Genomic DNA, 21,977 nt, shown 5'->3' on the forward strand with positions numbered 1-21,977 from the left:
CCTCCTTCTGCACTATGAGTTTCTATAAAAAGCAAGAGGTAAAGCCAAGCTGATAAGAATTAAACGTTTTCTCATTAGTCAATACAGTAGTAACTAGAGAAGGTAAATTTTAAGATAATCAAAAGAATGAAGAGAATTGGTCGGACCTGAAACAGTGGGGAATGAGCTCAAATGGTAGAGAGCTCGCTTTGCATGTGAGAGGAAGTGGGATTGATGCCTGTGTTCTCCACTTTGATTTTTGGGATTACGGGGATAGGGCCTGGATGGGACTGTGGTCGGTGCCGACTTGATGGGCCGAATGGCCGCCTTCTGCACTCTAGGCATTTTATTCTATAATCTATGAAAACAGTAGTGAACACCCGAATCCAAATTAGCTTTCAAAAGGTCGTGAGTTAAGTGTTTAATTTTTAAAAAACGATCTGGAAAGGTAGTGAAAATAACTGTCAGATCTGGGTGCTATCCTGTATTGTAAAATCCTAGAAGTTGAAATATTTCCCCTGGTTAAATGTTAAAATCGCTGCTGCAACGTTTTTTTCCGATCGTCGTCTCGTTAAGTGAGAAATGAATGTATTTAAAAATTGCATTGTACTCTTTTTGCATGGGTTTTGCAAACGGCAGATTGGAGAAATTGCTGTTTCCTCGTGCACAATAATACACAAGCGAAGAAGTTGAAAAGTATTCACTGCGAGGACAAGGAACAGCAGCTCCCCTTACACACATCGTACACTCCCCTAAACAAAACCAAAACATTGAAAAAAATTCACCAAGCATGTGGTTAGACGAGGAGAAGCAGCCAATAAGTACATTCGGTACAGAGCAGGTCTGTGGACAGAGGGCCAATGAAAGAAACCCTTTGGAGTTTCCCCTGAAGCAGTCTCAGTCATATGACAGCGAAGCTAGATGGGTTGGTGAGTTACAGTCCAATTCTCACACCCAAAGGGAAATTAAAAAATGCCACCAACTTTATTTCAGAAACTCTTCAATAAGCCGAATGGCTTCCTTTCCCCCAAAGGTTCGAAGGTGGACAGTGTTTTCAGGTAGGAATTGCATTTCCCCTGTTATTGAACCCTTTCTCCTCCTCTTGACAGAAGAATTGACACTAAAAGAGTGTCGCTGTCTGAACTGATACAGTGAGTGAGTGTAGCGCGGAGCTAGCTGGATACAATGTACCCAAAATACGGAAGTGTATTTCACGGCTGAATTGATGCAGTCTTTGCATTTCTTGTATTTTTTTTTATTTTTGGAGTTTCGCCCGTGTACAAGCTGTAATGTGTTAATTTAAAGAACTGCTTCACCGCGCCTCTTGTTGTTCCTCGCCTTATTTTCGGGGGGCGGTGGGGGGGGGTGGGGAAAGAAAATGTCTTTTGTACGCGTCGCCCTCAGTGGATCGGTGGACCGACACGTGCTTTTTTTTCATCTTGTGACAATTATTGAGATAAAGACTTGGCTGAAAATCAAAAGTGGAAAAGAAATAAAAAGAAATGTTTTGAATCCCGGGTGGAAACAAAATGAGAGAAAAGACTGGCGTTGGTTTGAGATCAGCCTCTTTTACATTCACAGTGCTGATCATGGTGGGTCCCGTGTGGTTTCGGGGGTGTGATCTGTTGCAGGATTGCTCCTTCTAAAAAATGCACAACTTCCAAACCTTTTACTGTATTGTTTTTCCTGATGATGCCCCGATTCCACGTTAAGGTATATTGTGGCATGTTACTGTCAATTTACTAAACCCCCTGAAAGCAGCATCACATTGCAAGTAGGAGATTAAATGGAGTCGCATGGGCTGCACCACAGTATAAACAATCTTATGGGAGCTCATGTGAATATGGGCAACTGCAATGGATAGCAAACCTGATGTTGCAGTGAAGTGGAAAATTAGCCTTTATTTACGGTGGGAATTTAACAGAAATGTGTATTTAAATGCAGTAGTGGTTCAGATGTAAAATCCAGCAGCGTTTTGTACCTTGTCTTCACTCAGAAGGACCCAGTCATGTGGGGTGGCACAGTGGCCAATACTGCTGCCTCACAGCATCAGGGACCCAAGTTTGATTCCTGGCTTGGGTCTGTGCAGAGTGTGCACGTTCTCCCCGTGTCTGTGTGGGTTTCCTCCCACACTCCAAAGATGTACAGGTTAGATTGATTGGCTGTGGTGAATTGCTCCTTAGTGTCAGGGGGATTAGCAAGGTAAATATGTGGGGTTATGACGATAGGCCTTGGGTAGGGTTGCTATCAGTGCTGCCTCGATGAGCTTAGTGACTGCCTTCTGCACTGGAGGGATTCTATGAAAAGCGAATGTTCACAAAATGAACTGTTAAGTGAGTAAATAGGGCTGGGAATTAATGTAAATGCCATATGCATTTTATTCTCATGATACTATTATGCAGACAAAAAGGGGCTTAGATTAAATCTTCTACCTGTACTGATTTAATAGGTCTCAGTTAATGTGCTGGTTGAAACATTACAATTGGCTTCATTCTCAGTATTTTGTGAGTGATGTTGCCACTCATGAAGACTACCTTGTGACTCCCTGCGTGTATATTCATGTCAGTTTCAAAAAAGTTAATGTTTCATCCCAAATGTACATTGCACTTTGAACATATAATTCTGTTTTCTTTAAATTGTTGAACAATGTGAGAAAAAAATAAGGTTTCTTTTCCTCCCAAGTTTTCCCAAACATTTGTGTTCCTATGTGTTTAACAAATGATGAATGGTGGCAGTTTTGTTCTGATGGAATGTTACCCAAAGATCTGTGTGATTTGTTTCTCATGCAAATGAGTTTTGCCTTTACTGATTCTGTGGTTTTATAAAAGTTATTTGGGATATTCGTCACTTTAAGATATTTTTTCAATCTGTGTACTGATCTCTAGTGTATATGGGAGTTATTAATGCATGGAAATTAGAACGTCTTCCTGTGATTGGGAACCGTGATATTGGAGATTCCAGCGTTGGACTGGGGTAGGCACAGTAAGACGTCTCACAACACCAATTAAAGTACAACGGGTTTATTTGGTAGCACTCACCTGTTGAAGGAGCAGCGCTGCTAAAGCTTGTGCTACCAAATAACCTGCTGGACTTTGACCTGGTGTTGTGAGACTTCTTACTGTGGGAATACAGAGGACATCAGTTTGGAACATAGTCAAACATCAGTTGTATTTTGATTATAATTGTTCTGTCTGAATTTTTCTAACAACCTGTTCCTGTCTCTGCTATCATGAATTGGTTGGAAGGTATGTGAGTAATCCATTTGATTCCTTCCTTCTCATGTGGCAGAAATTTATAAGCCAGTTTGGAAAGACCTCGTGGTGTACCTTTTATGACATAATCAAAGGAAGCAAAAAGCTTCACTAGATTGTGGATCAGTGCTTGTAATTATTTTGCTGTAAATTAACTTTTTTTTCGTTTTTATGAAAAGGCCAGGATCTTTTGTCTAGTCCAAAGGGACTATTAATGTTTTAATACACAAAAGCAAAGTAGCTTGGATGCTTAAAAGTCTGCTTTGTAGGTCGGGCGGCATCTGTGGAGAGAAAAACTGATTTACTGTTAAAGTTGATGACCTTTTATCTGTTCTGAGAAGTCATTGACCAGAAACCTTAACTCAGTAGTATCTGTTGAGAGAGAGATAGAAAAACAGAATTTGGGTCAATTACTTTTTATCAGAACAGAGAAATGGTTATTGACCTGAAACAATAATTTGCTTTCTTCCTCCACAGATGCTGCCTGCCCCACTCAGTATTTTCTGTTTTTACGCTGATACTTGAGAATGTCCATTTTTTAAATTTTATCTTTATCGCTCATTCCTTTTATTTTAATTCTTCTCCACTTCTTCAGCCCCAAAAGCCAAGGCTAAATACAGGCCAGATGATAAAGTTGTACTGAAATCCTTTCCTCTGGAATCTTGCATTGGTGTTGTTGGAGTGGGAGAACAGACCATTGCAGTGTTTTGAATGTTTATATTGAAAAGTATGGGACATGATAGGAAAAACGTATGTTAGAACCATTGTCCTTAACTGCTGTAAGTGGGGCTGGTGTGAACCACACTGTGGCGTTGTTTTGCTGTGAGTTTCTAAATATAGAAATACATTTAATTTTCTCAACGCAGACTGTAAAAGTGTTAAACCTACAATATTGTGATTTGTATTCACTTTTTTTTTGTTGTGTTGATTTATCAGCATGTATGTAGATTCTTATAATTGCAACTCTTTTGGCTAACATTACTGTTTTTCACTATCTGAACATGAGAATTCTTCTTGAATGAGCTGTTTTAATATATAAACAGATTGTATGTCTGTGTATGCTATAAAATTAAAGGTTAGTCTGTTGGTGACAACTAAGTCATTGTCACAAAACCCACCTAGTTCACCAATGTCCTTTAGAGAAAAATTTGCTGTCCTTATCAGGTCTGGCCTACACATGACTCCAGGGTCACAGTAACATGATTGGTTCTTAAAAGTCCTAACCAATTATTCAGTTCTCCTTACGAAGTCTGAAAGGAAACCTCAAGTACTCAAACATTGATGTAGGTACCAGAAACTACAATGAAGCACTGTCAAACCTGCAAAGTCCTCCTTTACCAACATTTTGGCTTGTGCCTAAATTGGAAGAGCTGTCCCAGAAACTAGTAAAGCAACAGCCTTACGTAGTCATACTCACAAAATTATAGCTTGCTGATGGTGAGCCAGATACTACCATGATTATTCTGTCCCACCAGAGGTGGCGCCACAGTAGCATACAGTCAGGAGGTGTTGCCCTGGCAGCTCTCATCATTGACTCTGGACTGCATGAAATCTCATGGCATCAGGTGGAACATGGGTAAGGAAACCTCCTGTTTGTTACCACCTACTTTCAGCTAACAAATCAGTACTCCTCCACATTGAACACCGTTTGCAGGAAGCACTGAGAGTGGAAAGGGTACAGAATGTACGTTGAGCAGGGGATTTCAATGTCCATCACCAAGAGTGACTCAATAGTACCACAGCTAGTCAAGTGCTAGATGTAGGCCAGACCTGCTAGTACACTGGGTCAGCGGAAAGTAGGAAGGGAAATAAAAGGAAGAAACCCACTTGACCTCATCCTCACCACCTACCTGGTGCAGATGCATCTGTCAGTGACAATATCAGAAGGAGCGACCATCACACAGTTCTTGTATGTTCACTCTCATTGAGGATACCCTCCATGTTGTGTGGCACTACCACCATGCTAATTGGTGTGGTACAGTCGCTAACACTGCTGCCTCAGTGTCAGGGACTCCAGTTCAATTCCAGCCTTAAGTGACTGTCTGTGTGTGGATTTGCATGTTCTCCCATGTCAGTGTAGGTTTCCTTCATGTGCTCTAGTTTCTTCCCACATGCCAAAGATGTGTAGGTTACATGGATTTGTAAAAACTGCCCTTTAGTGTCCTAAGCTGTGTAGGTTAGATGGTAAATGCGTGAGATTACAAGGATGGACTGGCGGGGGCACGGATGGATATACTGTCAGATAGTCAGTGCAGACTTGATGGGCTGAGTAGCTGCCTTCTGCACTGTAGGGATTCTATGATGTCAAACTGATTAGTAACTCAAAACTAGGCATCCTTGAGGGCTATCAGCAACAACAAAATTGTACAGCTACATTTGGTAACCTCCTGACTCATATCCTCCACCCTACCATTACCATCGAGACAGAGGAATCGAACCTGGTTCAATGGAGAGTGCAGGAGGACATGTTAGGAACAACACCAGGTGTCAACCTGATGAAGTTACAACACAGGACTACTTTCATGCTGAACAGTGGAAGCAGCATTCAACAGACAGGGTTAAATGATCCCACAGCCAACAGGTAAGACCCACGTTGTTTAGCCCTGCCACATTCAGTCATGAATGGTGGTAGACAATAAGTGGAGGAGGAGGTTACACAAATATTTCTGTCCTCAATGATAGGGGAGCCCATTCCATCAGTTCTAAAGCTAGGGCATTTACAACCACCTTCAGCCAGAGATTGATCCGTTTTGGCCTCCTCAGGAGCGCGGCATCACAGATTTCAGTCTTTAGCCAATACGATTCACTCCACTCAATATCACCGCACACTTAGCTAAGCTGTGAATACAAGTATAACGCTGGTGTCTACCTGGCAATGCAGAAAATAAGTTCTGCCTGCAAAAAAAAGGGAATAGAGATAGCCCAGGAAATTATCGACTGGTGCGTCTAACCTCAGTGGTTGGTAAGTTGATGGAAAAGATCCTGAGAGACAGGATTTATGAACATTTAGAGAAGTATAGTATGATCAAAAGTAGTCAGCACAGCTTTGTCAAAGGCAGATCGTGCCTTACGAGCCTGGTTGAGTTTTTTGAAAATGTGACCAAACACATTGATGAAGGAAGAGCAGTGGATGTGGTTTATATGGACTTCAGCAAGGCGTTCGATAAGGTCCCCCATGCAAGGCTTATTAAGAAAGTGAGGGGGCGTGGGATCCAAGGGGACGTTGTTTTGTGGATCCAGAACTGGCATGCCCACAGAAGGCAGAGTGGTTGTAGATGGTTCTTTTTCTGCGTGGAGGTTGGTCACCAGTGGAGTGCCCCAGGGATCTGTTCTGGGACCCTTGCTGTTTGTGATTTTTTATAAATGACCTGGATGAGGAAGTGCAGGGATGGGTTGGTAAGTTTGCCAATGACACAAAGGTTGGAGGTGTTGTGGATAGTTTGGAGGATGTCAGAAGTTGCAGCCTGACATAGATAGGATCAAGACTGGGCGGAGAAGTGGTAGGTGGACTTCAACCCGGATAAATGTGTAGTGGTACATGTTAGCAGGTTCAACGGGATGAAGGAATATAATATTAAGGGTAAGACTCTTAGCAGTGTGGAAGATCAGAAGGATCTTGGGGTCCAGGTTCATAGGAACTCTCAAATCGGATTCGCAGGTAGAGGATGTGGATAAGAAAACATATAGTATACTGGCCTTCATCAATCAAGGAATTGAGTCAGGAGGTAATGCTGCAGCTGTATAAGACCCTAGTCAGACCCCACTTGGAGTACTGTGCTCAATTCTGGTTGCCCCATTACAGGAAGGATGTGGAAGACATAGAAAGAGTGCAGAGGAGATTTACAAGGATGTTGCCTGGATTGGGTGGCATGCCTTTATGAGGATAGGTTGAGAGATCGGTCTTTTCTCTTTGGAGGGACGAAGGATCAGAGAGGACCTGATAGAGGAGTATAAGATGCTGAGAGGTATTGATCGGGTGGACTCTCAGAGGCTTTTTCCCAGGGCTGAAATAGCTGCCACAAGACGACACAGGTTTAAGGTGCTGGGGAGTAGGTACAGAGGAGATGTCGGGTAAGTTTTTCACTCAGAGGGTGATGGGTGAGTGGAATCGGCTGCCGTTGGTGGTAGTGAAGTCTTTTAAGAGACTTCTGGATGAGTATGTAGGACCTAATAGGATTGACGGTTATAGGTAAGCCCAGTAGGTAGAGATATGATGGGTGCAACTTGTGGGCTGAAGGGCCTGTTTGTGCTGTAGTTTTTCTATGATTCTAATAGGGACAAATCCAACATCTCAAATTATCACTCCATCAGTCTTCTCTCGATCATCAGAAAAGTGCTGGAGAGTGTCACTGACAGTGCTATTGTGTCACTTACTCAGCAATAACCTGATCAACAATGCTCTGTTTAGTTTCCACCAAGACCACTCAGCTCCTGATCTCATTACAGCCTTGATCCAAACGTGGACAAAAGAGCTGAATTCAAGCTGAAGTGAGAGTGACTGCCTTGATATCATGTGGTTATTTGACCAAATGTGGCACTAAGTAACCTTCCCAAGTACTCCACTGCTTGGAGTCATACCTAGCGCAAAGAATCATGATTATTGTTATTGGAGGTCAGTCATCTCAGTTCCAGGACATCGCTGCAGGACCTCCTCATGGTGGTGTTCTAGGCCCAACCATTTTCAGCTGATTCACCAATTACCTTCTCCATCATAAGCTCTGAAATTAGGAGGCACAGTAACTGAAGTAGCCCATTTTCATGTGCTGCAAGACCTGGGCGATATTCAGGCTTGGGCTGACAATTAACAAGTAGCACTTCTGCCACACAAGTGCCAAGTAGTGGCCATCTCCAACAAGAGAGAACCTAACCACCTGCCCTTAAGATTCAAAGGCATTACCATCACTGAATTCCCCCACTATTAGGTAAAAAGCTAAAGTTGCCATAGTCCCAGTCTCCTCAAAGGGGAGAGCTGACTGGTGATTTTACCCTGAGGATCACCATGCTTCAGGTGAGGGGTAAGTTTCAGAAGGCAGGGACTTCATGAAAAGCCTCCGCCAATGCAGGAATTGAACCCACGCTGTTGGCATCGAAAATATAAAAGTAGGGAGGTCTTGCTGCAGCTGTATAGGGCATTGGTGAGGCCGCAGCTGGAGTACTGTGTGCAGTTTTGGGCGCCGCACCTGCGCAAGGATATTTTGGCCCTGGAGGGAGTGCAGAGGAGGTTTACTGGGCTGATACCGGAGTTGAGGGGATTGAGCTATGAGGAGAGGCTGAATAAACTAGGCTTGTACTCGTTAGAGTTTAGAAGAATGAGGGGAGATCTCATTGAGACGTATAAGATGATGAATGGGATGGATAGGATAGAGGTGGAGAGACTCTTCCCGCTCAAAAAAGACAGTAGGACTAGGGGGCACAGCCTCAAGATAAAGGGGAGGCGGTTTAGAACGGAGTTGAGGAGGAACTTCTTCACTCAAAGGGTGGTGAATCTCTGGAATTCTCTGCCCGTTGAAGTGGTGGAGGCTGCCTCGCTAAATATTTTTAAGAAGCGGGTTGATGGGTTCTTGATAAGAGAGGGGATTAAGGGTTATGGGGAGAGGGCGGGAAAGTGGAACTGAGCCACAACAGATCAGCCATGATCTTATTGAATGGCGGGGCAGGCTCAAAGGGCTAGATGGCCTACTCCTGCTCCTATTTCTTATGACAGATCAGCCATGATCTTATTGAATGGCGGGGCAGGCTCGAAGGGCTAGATGGCCTACTCCTGCTCCTATTTCTTATGTTCTTTATGTTCTTATGCATCACAAACCAGCCATCCAGCCAACTAAGCTAATCAGCCTCTCACTCTCATCATCTTGGGGGTGTCACCATTAACCAGAAACTGAACTGGATCAGATATATAAATATTGTGGCCACAGGACAGATCAGAGGCTGGGAATTCTGCAGAGAATAACTCCCTGACACCAAAGCCTGTCCACCATCAAAAAGGCAAGTCAGGAGTGTGATGGAATACTTTCCCATTGCCTGTATGAGTGCAGCTCCAACAACACTCAAAAAGCTCAATACTATCTCAGGCAAAGCAGCCTGCTTGATTGCCACCCCATCCACCATATTCAAAATGCCCTTCCTTTAACACAGACACACAGGGCTGACAATGTACCATCTACAAGATGTACTGCGTCAACTCGCTAAGGCACCTTTCAAAAGCTGCAACTTCTACCACAGACGAAAGCAGTCAATGCTTGGAAATGTCGCTACATGCAAGTTCCTCTCCAAATCATGAACCATCCTTACTTGGAACTGTTTTGCTGTTCTTTTTTCACCATTACTGGTCCACAATATGGGAACTCCATTCCGAACAGCACAATGGGTATTCCTACAACATGTGAACTGCAGCAGTTTGAGAAGGCAGCAAACAACTCCTTATTGTCGTGCACGACTCATGAAAGAAGAATTTAAAATTGCCAAGTAATTGCTCCGTTATATTTTCCTAAAAGATTATATGGCCAATTTCTGTAGTGAATGCACAATGCTTTTTAGCTTCGATTATATATATTTTTAATCTCAGGACTCAAATCTAGAAACTGCCTGTGCTTTACTCTTATTGCTTATGATATCACTTGCACCCTGGGGGAAAATTACAGTTTGATTAATTATTCCCAAATGGCCATGATTGTACATTTTTAGATGGTGATCTAATAAAAGCACGTTAACCATCAGGAATGTTACAGACTTTTTGTTGTTACTTGACTTCCATCTTCAATGACAGTGTGGCTTGGAGTTTCCAGCCCCCTCTTTTCTGGCATGTTTTTCCCCAGATATTGGTGGGACTGGCACATAAAAATCACAGTATTTTAAGCATAAGTTGAATTCTTCACAAATCACGTTTCAGCAATCTATTGTGCCAGTTTAAAAACATTATTCTAGAAACAGGTCTCTCTTCATGAATCTGGCCTTGCCCCCAGAGTGAATTAATGCCAACTGGTAGCTTCAACTAATTGCGCTCATTCAGGGGCCTTTGTGAAGGCTCTGTAGCTGGAACGTTTGTACATGAGAACTACAATGGCTATATTGGTTCATGGCAGATTGTGTTTTGATACTCAGTAAGTGAGTCTGGATGATGGGACAGAGAGTACTGTTAAAAATGGAGATCATAATTTTTAGTGCATATGCTGTTACTACAACATAAATCTAATTGTGACATAAGTAACTCCAGTCATTATTTGTACTCCTTCACAATTTCTGCCCTGCTTTGCCTTGAACTCTTTAAAACAAAAGGGTTTTTTTAGCGCTCTTCATAGTTTATTCCCATTTAAATCACTGGCATCACAAACGACATTGTTGTCTGAGAGGCTGTTACTGGTGATGTTTTTGGAATGGTGGGAGGAGTCGTGTGAAACTTGAGTAAGGATAATCAGTCCCATCGTCAAAGTACCAATTATTAAAGGCTATTTATTAAATTAAATGTCAAATACACATGAACAGGACTATAATGCTCTTAAGACAATTAAGTATATGAATCAGACAATAGTTAATATAAAAAGTGCCCCTTGTTCCAAAATATATCCATGATCCCTAAACTCCTTTGGACTTCCATCTTTCCCAAACAACATCCAAATTGAATGAGTCTGTGTGTCAAATCCAGCTTCTAGCTATCACACAATACATCTGAGGATCAAGGCTGGGAAACATCTGTTCCTGGTCCAGTGAAGATGTTTAAACTGTCTTTACAAAGGTCTCTACTCTGCCTTGGCTGTAAGATTTAGATGTGGGCCTAGTCTCCCGGCTGTTAGTTGTGGACTGGCGCCTCGGTGGCTCGAGTTTAAATTGGCCTGCTTGCTTCTGAGGTTGCTGGCAATTATACCATTTTCCTCTTTGTTTATTATGTGTATTGGGCTGTCTGTATCTCTCAATTTCCTTGATTCTAAAAATTGGCATGTGTATGCCTTCACTGATCTCATTAGTCTCAGTAAGCTGTTTTACACCTGGTTTTGTCAAGATGCCTGCTGATCTTGTTACTTGGAAAAATGACATCTTTTGAATGCTGGCTGCTGCTGTTGCTAGGCAGATTTCTACCTGTTGCTGAGCCGATTGCATCTTATCATGCCTTGTGGAATTCTGCTGTTACTGGGCAGATCCATGACAATAGTGATGTCCAACTTGCTGGATTATGCTGTCAGACCTGCTGAGTTTTTCCAGCATTATCTGTTTTTGGCACTGTTATTAATGCTGTTTTCATCACTGCTACCACTTGTGGCAGTGTGATTTGTGCTGAAAGATGAGGAATGCAAAATTTCATTCAAGCTGGGAAAGGTGCTGGTTTAAGTTAGTTTCAAGCTTACTGGCAATTGTGTGGGGGGAAAAAATGCAAATTGAGACATATAGCTTAACTGGCTAACTAAAGATGATTGATTCCTTTGCAAATATGAAGTCCTTTGTTAACTTTTAAGACAACTTAGTAATTCTAGTATAATGATTTAGTCATCCTGTTTAGCTTAGGATTTGAAATGATTGGAGGTAACTGCTTGGTTCCTCACTGGACTCATGCAGATTCTCGATCATTCAACCCACATTTTTGAATGTTTAATTAGGAAAAACACCCCAAATATTTCAATTAGTACAGTGTGTTTTAATAGCTAGAGATTGCTGCACCTTTTAACCCTTGATGTTACATTGGGCATGCCATTTCTGAACTGCCAGTGTTCTTGCTGTGCTGTGTTCACATGAATTCTTCAACACAGACCACTAGAGGATCAGGACATACAATGATCCAACTTAATGGCATTTGCGACCAAATGCGCTATTCCAGCAAATTCCATGTCATGATCTCTCATCAGCTGTTAGTTTGACTGGTATTATTGCTGTGACCTTAACAGTGTGACCATTTGGCCCCTTAGGTCTGTTTGGCCATTCAGTGCAACAATGGCTGATCTTCTGTCTCAACTCCACTTCCCCACCTGCGCCCCACATCTACTGATTCCCTGAGTGATTAAAACTCTATCTCAACCTTAAATATATTTAATGATGCAGGACACAAACTTCTGCTGTGTCTCCTGGTTGTATTGGCAGAAAAGGGCAACTTGCCATCTTGAGAAACCAAGTATGGATTTTTCTTCACGTGGTAATTGAGGTTCTCATTTTTGTCATGCAACTAGAATTATTTTCCCCTTTCTGCTGCTGACTCATGCTGGGATATGTAGTGTAATGTAGCCAGGGTTTGCTGATGATACAGAGGAGGGAAAGTAAGATGTGGGAGGATGATTAAGAACAGAGAGGCAGAATGTTATGTAGACAAGTGCAAGTTGTTCACTTTAGTAGGAAAAGTAGAATATTTATAAATTGTCAGAGACCCGAAAAATGTTTGTAGTCAGATCTGTGTTCTTGTACACGTCCAGAAAATTAACGTGCAGGGTCAGCAAGCAGTTATGAAAGCAAATGGTACATCAGCCTTACTTTGAGTAAATAAGTCTCACTGCAATTATGAGACCACACATAGTACCAATTGCAGTTTCGGGCTCCTTATCTATGGTTATATTTGCCAATGGGAAGTGCAATGAAAAGTTAACTGGGCTAGTTCCTGAGATGTGGGGATTGTGCAGAACCTCTCTCCAGTATACCCTAGAGTTTGACAGGCAGGATATTTCTGCTTCCTGAAAGTTTTTCAAATTTGAGGTCTCAGTGCCAGAATAAGAGATCAGTTATTGAGAACTGAGATGAAACATTTCGTCTTTTAGTGGATTGTGAATCTTTGCATTTTTCTATCCAGAGGTGCTCAGACTTTGGGTATATTCACGATAGAGAGTGGTGGATTTTTGGTTACTAGGGGAATCTGGTTGAGGTGGATAATTTATAAGCAAAGGAGCAGAAATAGCCTACTCCTGCCCCTGTTCCTTATGCACATTTTGCAAATATGGAAGAGATAATAGTGTAGGATGTTTTCTCCAGCTCCAGTGCTAGTACAATGTGATTTATTTTTATATATGCCCACAGTTCTCTACATCTGAATTCCCCACCTCAATGATGTTGTTAGTTGGAACCCAACAGTCTGTCAATCTTTGATGCAAAAAGTAACCCTCAAATTACAATAACTTACTAACTACATCACGACTTAGAGACCTTTGATCACTTGCCCAAACAGGTGCATGGAGCAGACCAATCTCAGGAGTGAAAAATAGATTTTATTTCTCCAACAAGGAAAATGCAATCAGCATTGCATCCAGTTGGCATTTCTTGCCTAATATAACTGACCTTGTTATAACAACCCTTCCTTCTCTCTGAAAAAGAGAACGTTGCTGTAGAGGAATAGCCTGACCTTTACGGGACATAGTCTCCAGAATTATATTTGGATAGAAACAAGAAGGAATTAATACATCCAACAGACTTGCTCTGTAAACCAGTAACCATGAATTTTCAGTTGTGCTGTTCCAAATTCGGTTTCTGTAGCAGTAAGTGCTCTATATTCATAGACCAAAAAAGCACAATGTGTTCAAACTGAGAACAGGATAACCTTGTCTTGCGATGACTGGACCATTGTTCTGCATCATGAATTTTTAGTAGCAAAGCATTGGTCACGCTAACATCTTTCGGCATTTGTTACAGCGTATTGTCACTACAGGGAACCAGGTTTGTGGTGTGACCAGTGTTTCCATTATTACATTGAATGTGCTTCACAGACACCGGCCACTCAGCCCAACTATTCTGTTGAAGCTTATGAGTCTGCTCCCATTCAGAGAAGTATTTATGTGACAAATGGTGATGCTGTTTAAATCATTCTGAAAAGGAAATCTGGAGAAGAGAACACGCTCTGAAACCGGAAAATCCCACCCGACGTCAACTGACCTTTCCATACCCCACCCCTCACCACCTCCGATACCCATGGTGAGCAGGCTGGTAAAATTTACCCCTGTGTTTCCTAAATCTTTGTACCCTGTTGAACAATTCATTTTCAAGACAAATTATTGGATCACTTTGCATTCCACGATCTCTTTCAATTATTGTAAAATGTGAAGTTTTAAATGTGCTTTTTAAAACTTTTTGAAGTTTAATCGTCACTAATGAAATGGGGGAGAAAGGTAACGATTATTAAGTTTACTGCGGTTACCGATGAGAGAGTTGGAGACAAATGGAAGCTGATTAAACTAATCAAATGCTTGCTAAAATACCTGGTGCTCGTGATGATATCGCTTCTGAATAATTCACCACCTATCAGTGATCAAGAATCACAAATAAGAGAATGAAGAGATCTGCAATTAATGATTTTGTGATGTTCCATTAGCTTGGAAGCACTTTGCACTGCCTCTTTTGTTCTACAAGTAATTCAATGAAGGTACACTTGACTAATCCCTGAAATAGCAGGATTACATTATGTAGAAAGATTGAGGAAATTGGACCTCCATTCTTTAAAGTTTCAAAGAATGAGAAGTGATTTCATTGAAACCTGGAAAGGCCCTGACAGCATACATGCAGACAGGATGTTTCCCTTCTGCTTGGTGACTCTAGAACTGAGGACACAGCCTTAATAATAAGGGATAGGATATTTAAAACTGAGATGAGGAGGAATCTCTTCACTCAAAGTGGTGAGTCTTTGGAATTTCCTACTGCAGAGGGCTGTGGCAACGCAATCATTTTGCATTTACAAGATTGAAATCAGTAGATTTCTGGATGCTAATGATATCAAGGGACATGGAAATATCATAGGGAAGATGGTATTGAAGTAGGTAATCAGTCATGATCTAATTAAATGATGGAACATGCTCAATGAGCCTACTCCTATCCCTTTATTCCCTTGCATTCTCTCCCCTCCACCTCCCGACATACTTCAAATCTGTTGTCAAACTGCCAACTATAAATTTCCACACTGACTCTCAAAGAGAAATGTGCATCTTCCATACTACATGCCAATTTCCTCAACTGATCCTACAGCCAGTACCTGAGGTGCTCGGTACTGTTTCTACTAAAAAAAAGACAATAAACCACACGTTATTCCAAATAATCATTATCTTTTATACCATTTAATACTTTTGACCCTCCTTAAATACTGAAGGCAAAACCAGCAGTGTTGGTGTGCTTCAGATCAGCGATACTCAAGTGACTGGAATTAGAAGGGTTTGGATATGAGGGTTGAAGGGCTGGAGGGGATTACAGAGATAACAAGGGTCTGTCCATGGTAACATTTGAAAACACATTTCAGAATTTATTGAGGCATTGCTTCACTGGGAACCACTACATCAGGGAGCACAGGAGTTAAAGAAAGAGTTGCTCTTAAATAAATTTAATTGTAGCAAGATATCCTGAAGTGCTTTACAGCCAAGCGAAGTATTGTTGAAGTGCAGTAGCTGGTGTAATGTAGGAAATACAGTGAACGCCTACAAACAACAATCTGAAATGAGCAGATAATCTGTGTTAATGATTGAGGGATAAATATTGACCAGTATGCTTGGGATAACGCCTCTGCCTCCTTTAAAATGGTGTCGTGAGATTTTCTGTGTTCAGTTGAGAGCAGACAAGACTTTGGTTTAATGTTTTATTTGAAAGAATTAAACTATGGCACTCAGCCTGACACTTCAGTGCAGTGCTATATTTTGTGAGATGTGAACCCACAAATTTCTGACTCAAAGGCAAGAGTGATAGCAATTGAGCCATAGCTGATGGGGTGAATGAGGCTTGGTATGAGTAAGAATGAGGACGGCAGCGTTTTGAATCATCTAGAATATCCCGAGGTTAAAACCTTGGACGTTGCCCAATCAGTTGATTAGAATTGCCAAGTCTGGAATGACAAAGACGTGGATGAGGATTTCAGCAGCCGATGAGTTGAAGCAGGGTTAGAATCAGCTGATGTTACCATGTGGAAATAGGCAGCGTTAGTGCAGGCCAGAATCTCACCTCGGAATTAACTATGGCACCAAGGTTACAAACGGTCTCCTTCAAATTCAGACAGTTTCCGGGGAAAAGGGAGCAAATTTGTCTTTCCGATATATAGGTGGAGGAAATTTCTGAAATTGGGAAATCGAAGTGCGGACTTTGTTACAGCAGCTCACGTGAGTCTAATGGTATCAACGTTTTCCACGTGCTTGTCAGCCAATCTGGGGCAGACAGACATGCTAACTAACGTCTGCCGGCCAGCCAAAAGGTAGCTTTAGAATTATTTTAATTTTCCCTTATCTTGAACATCAATCTTTTATTTCCATTCAAATGTGTTAGACTGTCGTGCAAACTGCAATAAGGGTAGCTGTTGCCTTTTTTTTGAATGGAACTAACGCATTTTATGATTGTTTTTCTACTGTAAGGTTTCATATCTCATTATCTTCAGGATTATGCTTGTGTCAAATTACTTCTAAAATTTGAAACTTTGTGTTCAATTTCATCCTTTTTTAAATCCATACTAAATTTTGTTATATTTATAAATATATTCATTAGAGTGGAAGACGGTTGTTGACATTTAGCAGTCCCTTCCAAATTAATTGAATTCTGTTGTTAAGTGTTAATGTTTGCAGTTATACTAAACATTCTTTTCTCTTGTTAATTCTGGCATGCTAAAAGGTAGCAATTAGTTGCTTGCAGTGCTGCAGCAGCTTTACAGAAAAGCTGAAGAAGTGATGAAGCAACTTGCCTTTTCCTCTTAATATCACGAGAATAAGTTTCTTTCCTGCTTTAATTACCAAATCAAACATTGCTGTAAGTGCTGGGTTAACTGTCTTCCTGTCAGAGTCACATGCATTGTCACAAGTTTTAAGCAGCATGACTAAGGCAGAGTTGAGGCACTCCCCTTAGCCTTCTGCAAATGAGAAAGCAGGCACCAGTAGTTGTTAGTGCGTAGTTTATAGGGAAGCACTTTAAAACTTGGGAGTTACCTCTTACTTTTGCTCCTTTGTCTCTTTTCCCAAAAATGTGACTCATGGTCTGCAGCTCTGACCGCTGGCAACTCTCTGGTGCATTCCTGAAGAAAATATTTTTCATGCGTAAGCTTGGTCTGTGGCTGACTATTGGTGACATTACAGTCATAGTTGTAATTCAGTTTGCTCTAATAAACCACCAGCTGTGTGTAAGCTTGAACAGTGGTGTATTACAGCTTGGGGTCAATTAGTCTTTCCCTGTCCTTCATTATATAAGCTAAGAAAATCTGTTTATGCCAGTGGAGATTATCTTTATGCTGCTCAGGAACAAAACTGCCGCACTTGACAACATTTGCCCCTGCTTCTAGTTACTTACAACTGGAGGTCTCTGTAGATAGATGTCGGGGGGATGCAATGTCCCATCATCACTGAAATACCTGGTCTAATCTTGACAGTAAAACTCAAGCGAACCTATCCACATGCAACTACTAACAACAAAAGTGCTCAATAGTAATCGGGAGTATAAAGCCAGAAACATGTTTCTCTTTCCTAGCTGTGGGCATGCTAAGACTGTTTGTGACATTGGTCCCATTTTTATGGCTGGGTCTGGGTAGCTTAGCTCAGCACAACACATGCTGGCACCATCCTGACCTACATCACTCAGTGTTGTGTCACATGTTTCACGGACCCATTGAACCACTGGGTTGTTGGCTCTTTCTAAATATACTATATATGCTTCAGCATGTCATTGTCTTACAAGAGCCAGTGGGGGCTCGGGACAAAGCAACAATTTTAAAGCCTACCTTCTGTGAAATAGATGAGTGCAGTGAACGTTTCTTTTTTTAAAAGACATGATTTGATGTATCAGAAGGAAGTCACCAGTAAAAGGTGTATCCAAAACTCATCCCTGAACTTTATCTAAATCCAGCAGTAGTAGTAGTAGGCAATTCGAGCCTGCTCCACCATTCATTATGATCACAGCTGATCATCCAACACAGTAACCTGTTCCAGCTTTTCCCCCCATATCTTTTGATCCCCTCAGACCCAAGAGCTATATCTAACTCTTTCTTGAAAAATACAATGTTTTAGTCTCAGCTGCTTTCTTTGGTAGAGAATTCCACAGCCTCACCACTCTCTGGATAAGGAAGTTTTCCCTCATCTCAGTCCTTAATGGTTGAGAATGAAGCCTGGATCTGGGCACCCCAACATCAGAAATATAATCCTTCTTGCATCTATTTAGACTAGTCCTTTGGAATTTTATATGTTTCTGTGAGCTCCATAGCAAGAAGTTTTCTATCCATCTCAGCACACTACCTACAATCCCCATGTACTTCAATTTTACACACTAATCTCCTGTGGGACCTTGCTGAAAATCCAAATATAACACATCCACTGGCTCCCCCTAGTCAACTTCACCAGTTACACCCTTGAAGAGTTCCAGTAGATTTGTCAAGTGTGATTTCGCTTTTGTAAATCCATGCTGACTTGTTCCGATCCACTGTTCTCTAAGTGCTCTGCTTTTAAATCTTGGACTTGAATGTTTTCTCCACTGCTGGCATCAGGCTGACTGGACTATCGTTCCCTTTTTCTCACTCTACCTCCCTTTTTAAATAGTGGGGTTACATTAGCTACCTTCCAATCTATAGGAACTGTTCCAGAATCTATAGAAACTGAGAAGATGAACACCAATATATCCACTTTTTCTAGGGCCACTTCCATAAATACTCTTTGGTGTACATTATCAGGTCCTGGGAATTTATCAGCCTTCAATCCCAATTTCCCCAACACCATTTCTCTACTAATACAGGTCAGGTTGATTGGCCATGCTAAATTGCCACTTAGTGTCAAGGGGACTAGCAAGGTAAATACGTGGGGCTATAGGGATAGGGGCTGGGCAAGATTATTGTTGGTGCAGACTTGATGCACCAATTGGCCTCCTGCACTGTAGGGATTCTACAGATTTCCTTCAGTTTCTCCCTCTCTCTCAATTCTGTGTTCCGCAACATTTCTGATATGTTATTTGCGACCTCCTTTGTGAAGACAGAGCCAAAGTATGTATTTAGTTGGTCAGACGTTTCTTTGTCCCTCGTTATAAATTCCCCTGTAAGGGACCTACATTTGTCTTCAATCTTTTTCTCTTCGCAAACCTATAGGACATTTTACAGTCAGTTTTACATTCTGCACAAGCTTACTTTCGTACTCTGTTTTTCCCCTTAATCAGTCCCTTTGTCCTGTGCAACCTTGTGTGATTGATCTGTCTTAGAGGGAAAACAATTCCTAAACATTTTGTATCCCTCTACAGGATAACTAAATTTGCTTACTGACTAAAAATATACAGACTTTTATTACCCTGCTGAGCGTTCGGTGAAGAAACTGGGATATTCTCAGTGGGGAGAGAAGAAAATCAGGACAGGGCTGGGAGGATGGGGGTGAGAGTCATAATTCGATAATTGGGAGGCATAAGGTATGGCGGCTTGATGTCAGACCACATGTTCAACTCTTGGACGTAAAGGTGTCAGGTGAAGGGACCATGCTGCTGAGAAAACCTAGGCATTATCCTGGTTTCGCAGGAAAGAGCTGCTGAAACATTTTGGACATGTAGTTTCAATGCTAATCATTTTCGAGAGCAAGCATTGCAGTTGATTAGATCTTGAAGGTATATGGCATTTCAAAATTCAGTAAAGGGGAAGGAAATGGGTTGTGTTTCCATACCTCATTTCTGTGCACCCATTCCACAAACCACTTGCACTAGATTTGATGTTTGACTGGGCAGTGCCGTTAGTCTCCGCATACCTAGACTTGGGGAAGAAGCCACTGTTCCCACTTTGTTTCTCTCCCGTCAACTCTTCTTTTACTCTTTCATCAGATGTGAGCATCGTTGGCATATCTTTGTGCGGGTGGTATTGATCTACCTGTTTGAACTGCTGTGGTTCTTCTGATGTAGGTGCACCCACAGGCTTGTCAGGGAAGGGAGTTCTAAGTTGTTGGCCTGGTGACTCTGAAGGAATGGCGATTATCGCTTCAAGTCAGGCTGGTGTGTGATCCTGCAAGTGGTGGCGTTCTGCATCTGCTGCCCTTGTCCTTCTAGGTACAGGTTGTGAAAGATGCTGCCACAGGATGCTTGGTAAGTTTTTGCAATGCATCTTTTAGATAATGTGCATTGATGCCACTTTGTGCTGGTTGTAGTGGTGGTGAATGTCCACGGTAAGTAGGGTACCAGTCAAGTGGGCTGCTTTCTCTGGATGCTGTCACGTTTCTCGAGATGAAGCTGTACTGATTCCATCACACTCCAAATTGTGCCTCCTAGATGGTGGACAGGCTTTGGGGAGTCGAGGTGAGTTACTCTCTGCAGAATTCCCTGTGTCTGACCTACTCTTGTAGCCATAGTATTTATATGCTTGGCCCAGTTACAGTTCTGGTCAGTAGTAACTCATGATGTGGAGATGCTGGCGTTGGACTGGGTAAGCATAGTAAGAAGTCTCTCAGCACCAGGTTAAAGTCCAACAGATTTATTTAGTTGCAAAAGCCACTCGCTTTCAGAGCGCTGGTCCTTTGTCAGGTAAGTGGGAGTTCTGTTTACAAACAGGGCATATAAAAACACAAAAACTCAATTTACAAAATAATGGTTGGAATGCGAGCCTTTACAGGTAATCAAGTCTTAAAGGTACAGACAATGTGATTGGAGAGAGGGTTAAGCACAGGTGCTTAAGTACTTGCATTCCAACCATTATTTTGTAAATTGAGTTTGTCTTTATATGCCCTGTTTGTGAACAGAACTCCCACTTAACTGACAAAGGAATAGCACTCTGAAAGCTAGTGGCTTTTGCTACCAAATAAACCTGTTGGACTTTAGCCTGGTGCTGTGAGACTTCTTACAGTAGTAACTACCAGGAAATTGATGCAGCCAATGACTTGTGCATTACAGGTTTGTGGCACTAACCCGATTGAAACACTTGTTTACTTGCTGTTGTCCTTGGGTCGTAATATCAATTGACTTTTTTTTTAAATTCTGTGCATCTGTTTTGAGTTATAGGCAACTATTTTCAGCAGTTGTGCATCCAGTCGTATCAAAAAGTTAGTTAAACAAGATCTTCATTTTTTGTGCCTCTGAAATTGAGATCCAGTGAAAAGTTGGGTCTCTCTCTCTTTCTCTCTTTCTTTCTTTCTCTCTCTCTCATCTCTCTCCACTCTACCTCTCTCTCTCTCTTTCTCTTTCTGTCTCTCTCTTTCCCCCGTCTCAGTTTGAAGAAAGTCAAAATTCAAATTAATTGCAAATTTTCCAATGTTTAAGAATAAGTACCCATTAATTGACCTCAAAATTTGTGGTGATGGGTTTTAGATTTATGTAACTGAAACATTTGTGACATTCAAGATTGCCAAAATGTGAAATTAACTAAACTTCTGAGTATTGATGAAAAAAATAGATTTTGTCAAAGTTTTCCTCCTTGCACTCTTCAGTACAAAACAGAAAGCTTTGATTAAATTTCAGCAATACTCGCATTATCAAATGAGCTTTGATTTGATTATTATTGTCACATGTATTAACATAGTGAAAAGTATTGTTTCCTGCACGCTATACAGACAAAGCATACCGTTCATAGAGAAGGAAACGAGAGACTGCAGAATGTAATGTGACAGTCATAGCTAGGGTGTGGAGAAAGATCAGCTTAATGCAAAGTAAGCCCATTCAGCTATATCCCATTGTATCCCTTTATCTGAATGGAAATGTTATCAGAGGGATGACCAGGCACTAATACAAAAGGGAAATAGACAGGATCTCTTGGGTATTCATTTTCATTTCTAGCCGATCCTGAATGTTTGTTACACCATAGGATACCAGGAGTGATAACTGTTACCATGGTTTTGCTAGTCTTGTATCTTGCCAGTTCTTTGTGACACATCCATATCTTTTTTGGGA

The 21,977-nt window shown here is 41.5% G+C and overlaps 1 protein-coding gene across 3 annotated transcripts in view; it reads left to right on the forward strand.

Moving 5' to 3' along the window:
* Positions 1 to 896: 896 nt before the first annotated feature.
* The window catches only part of fnip1 (folliculin interacting protein 1), a 104,856-nt gene continuing 83,775 nt past the window's right edge, over positions 897 to 21,977 (forward strand). For 2 of the 3 annotated variants that reach the window (XM_080201416.1, XM_080201419.1), the window contains exon 1: positions 897 to 1,037. In XM_080201416.1, coding sequence (XP_080057542.1) covers positions 952 to 1,037 — 86 coding nt within the window. In that variant the 5' untranslated portion in view covers positions 897 to 951. Of the gene's footprint in view, positions 1,038 to 20,115; positions 20,184 to 21,977 lie in introns of those variants that run through there. The other variant, XM_080201417.1, reaches the window with a different exon arrangement.

The sequence above is a fragment of the Carcharhinus amblyrhynchos genome, chromosome 13, assembly GCF_965287045.1.
Source record: "Carcharhinus amblyrhynchos chromosome 13, sCarAmb.v2.hapA, whole genome shotgun sequence".
Taxonomy (NCBI): Eukaryota; Metazoa; Chordata; class Chondrichthyes; order Carcharhiniformes; family Carcharhinidae; genus Carcharhinus; species Carcharhinus amblyrhynchos.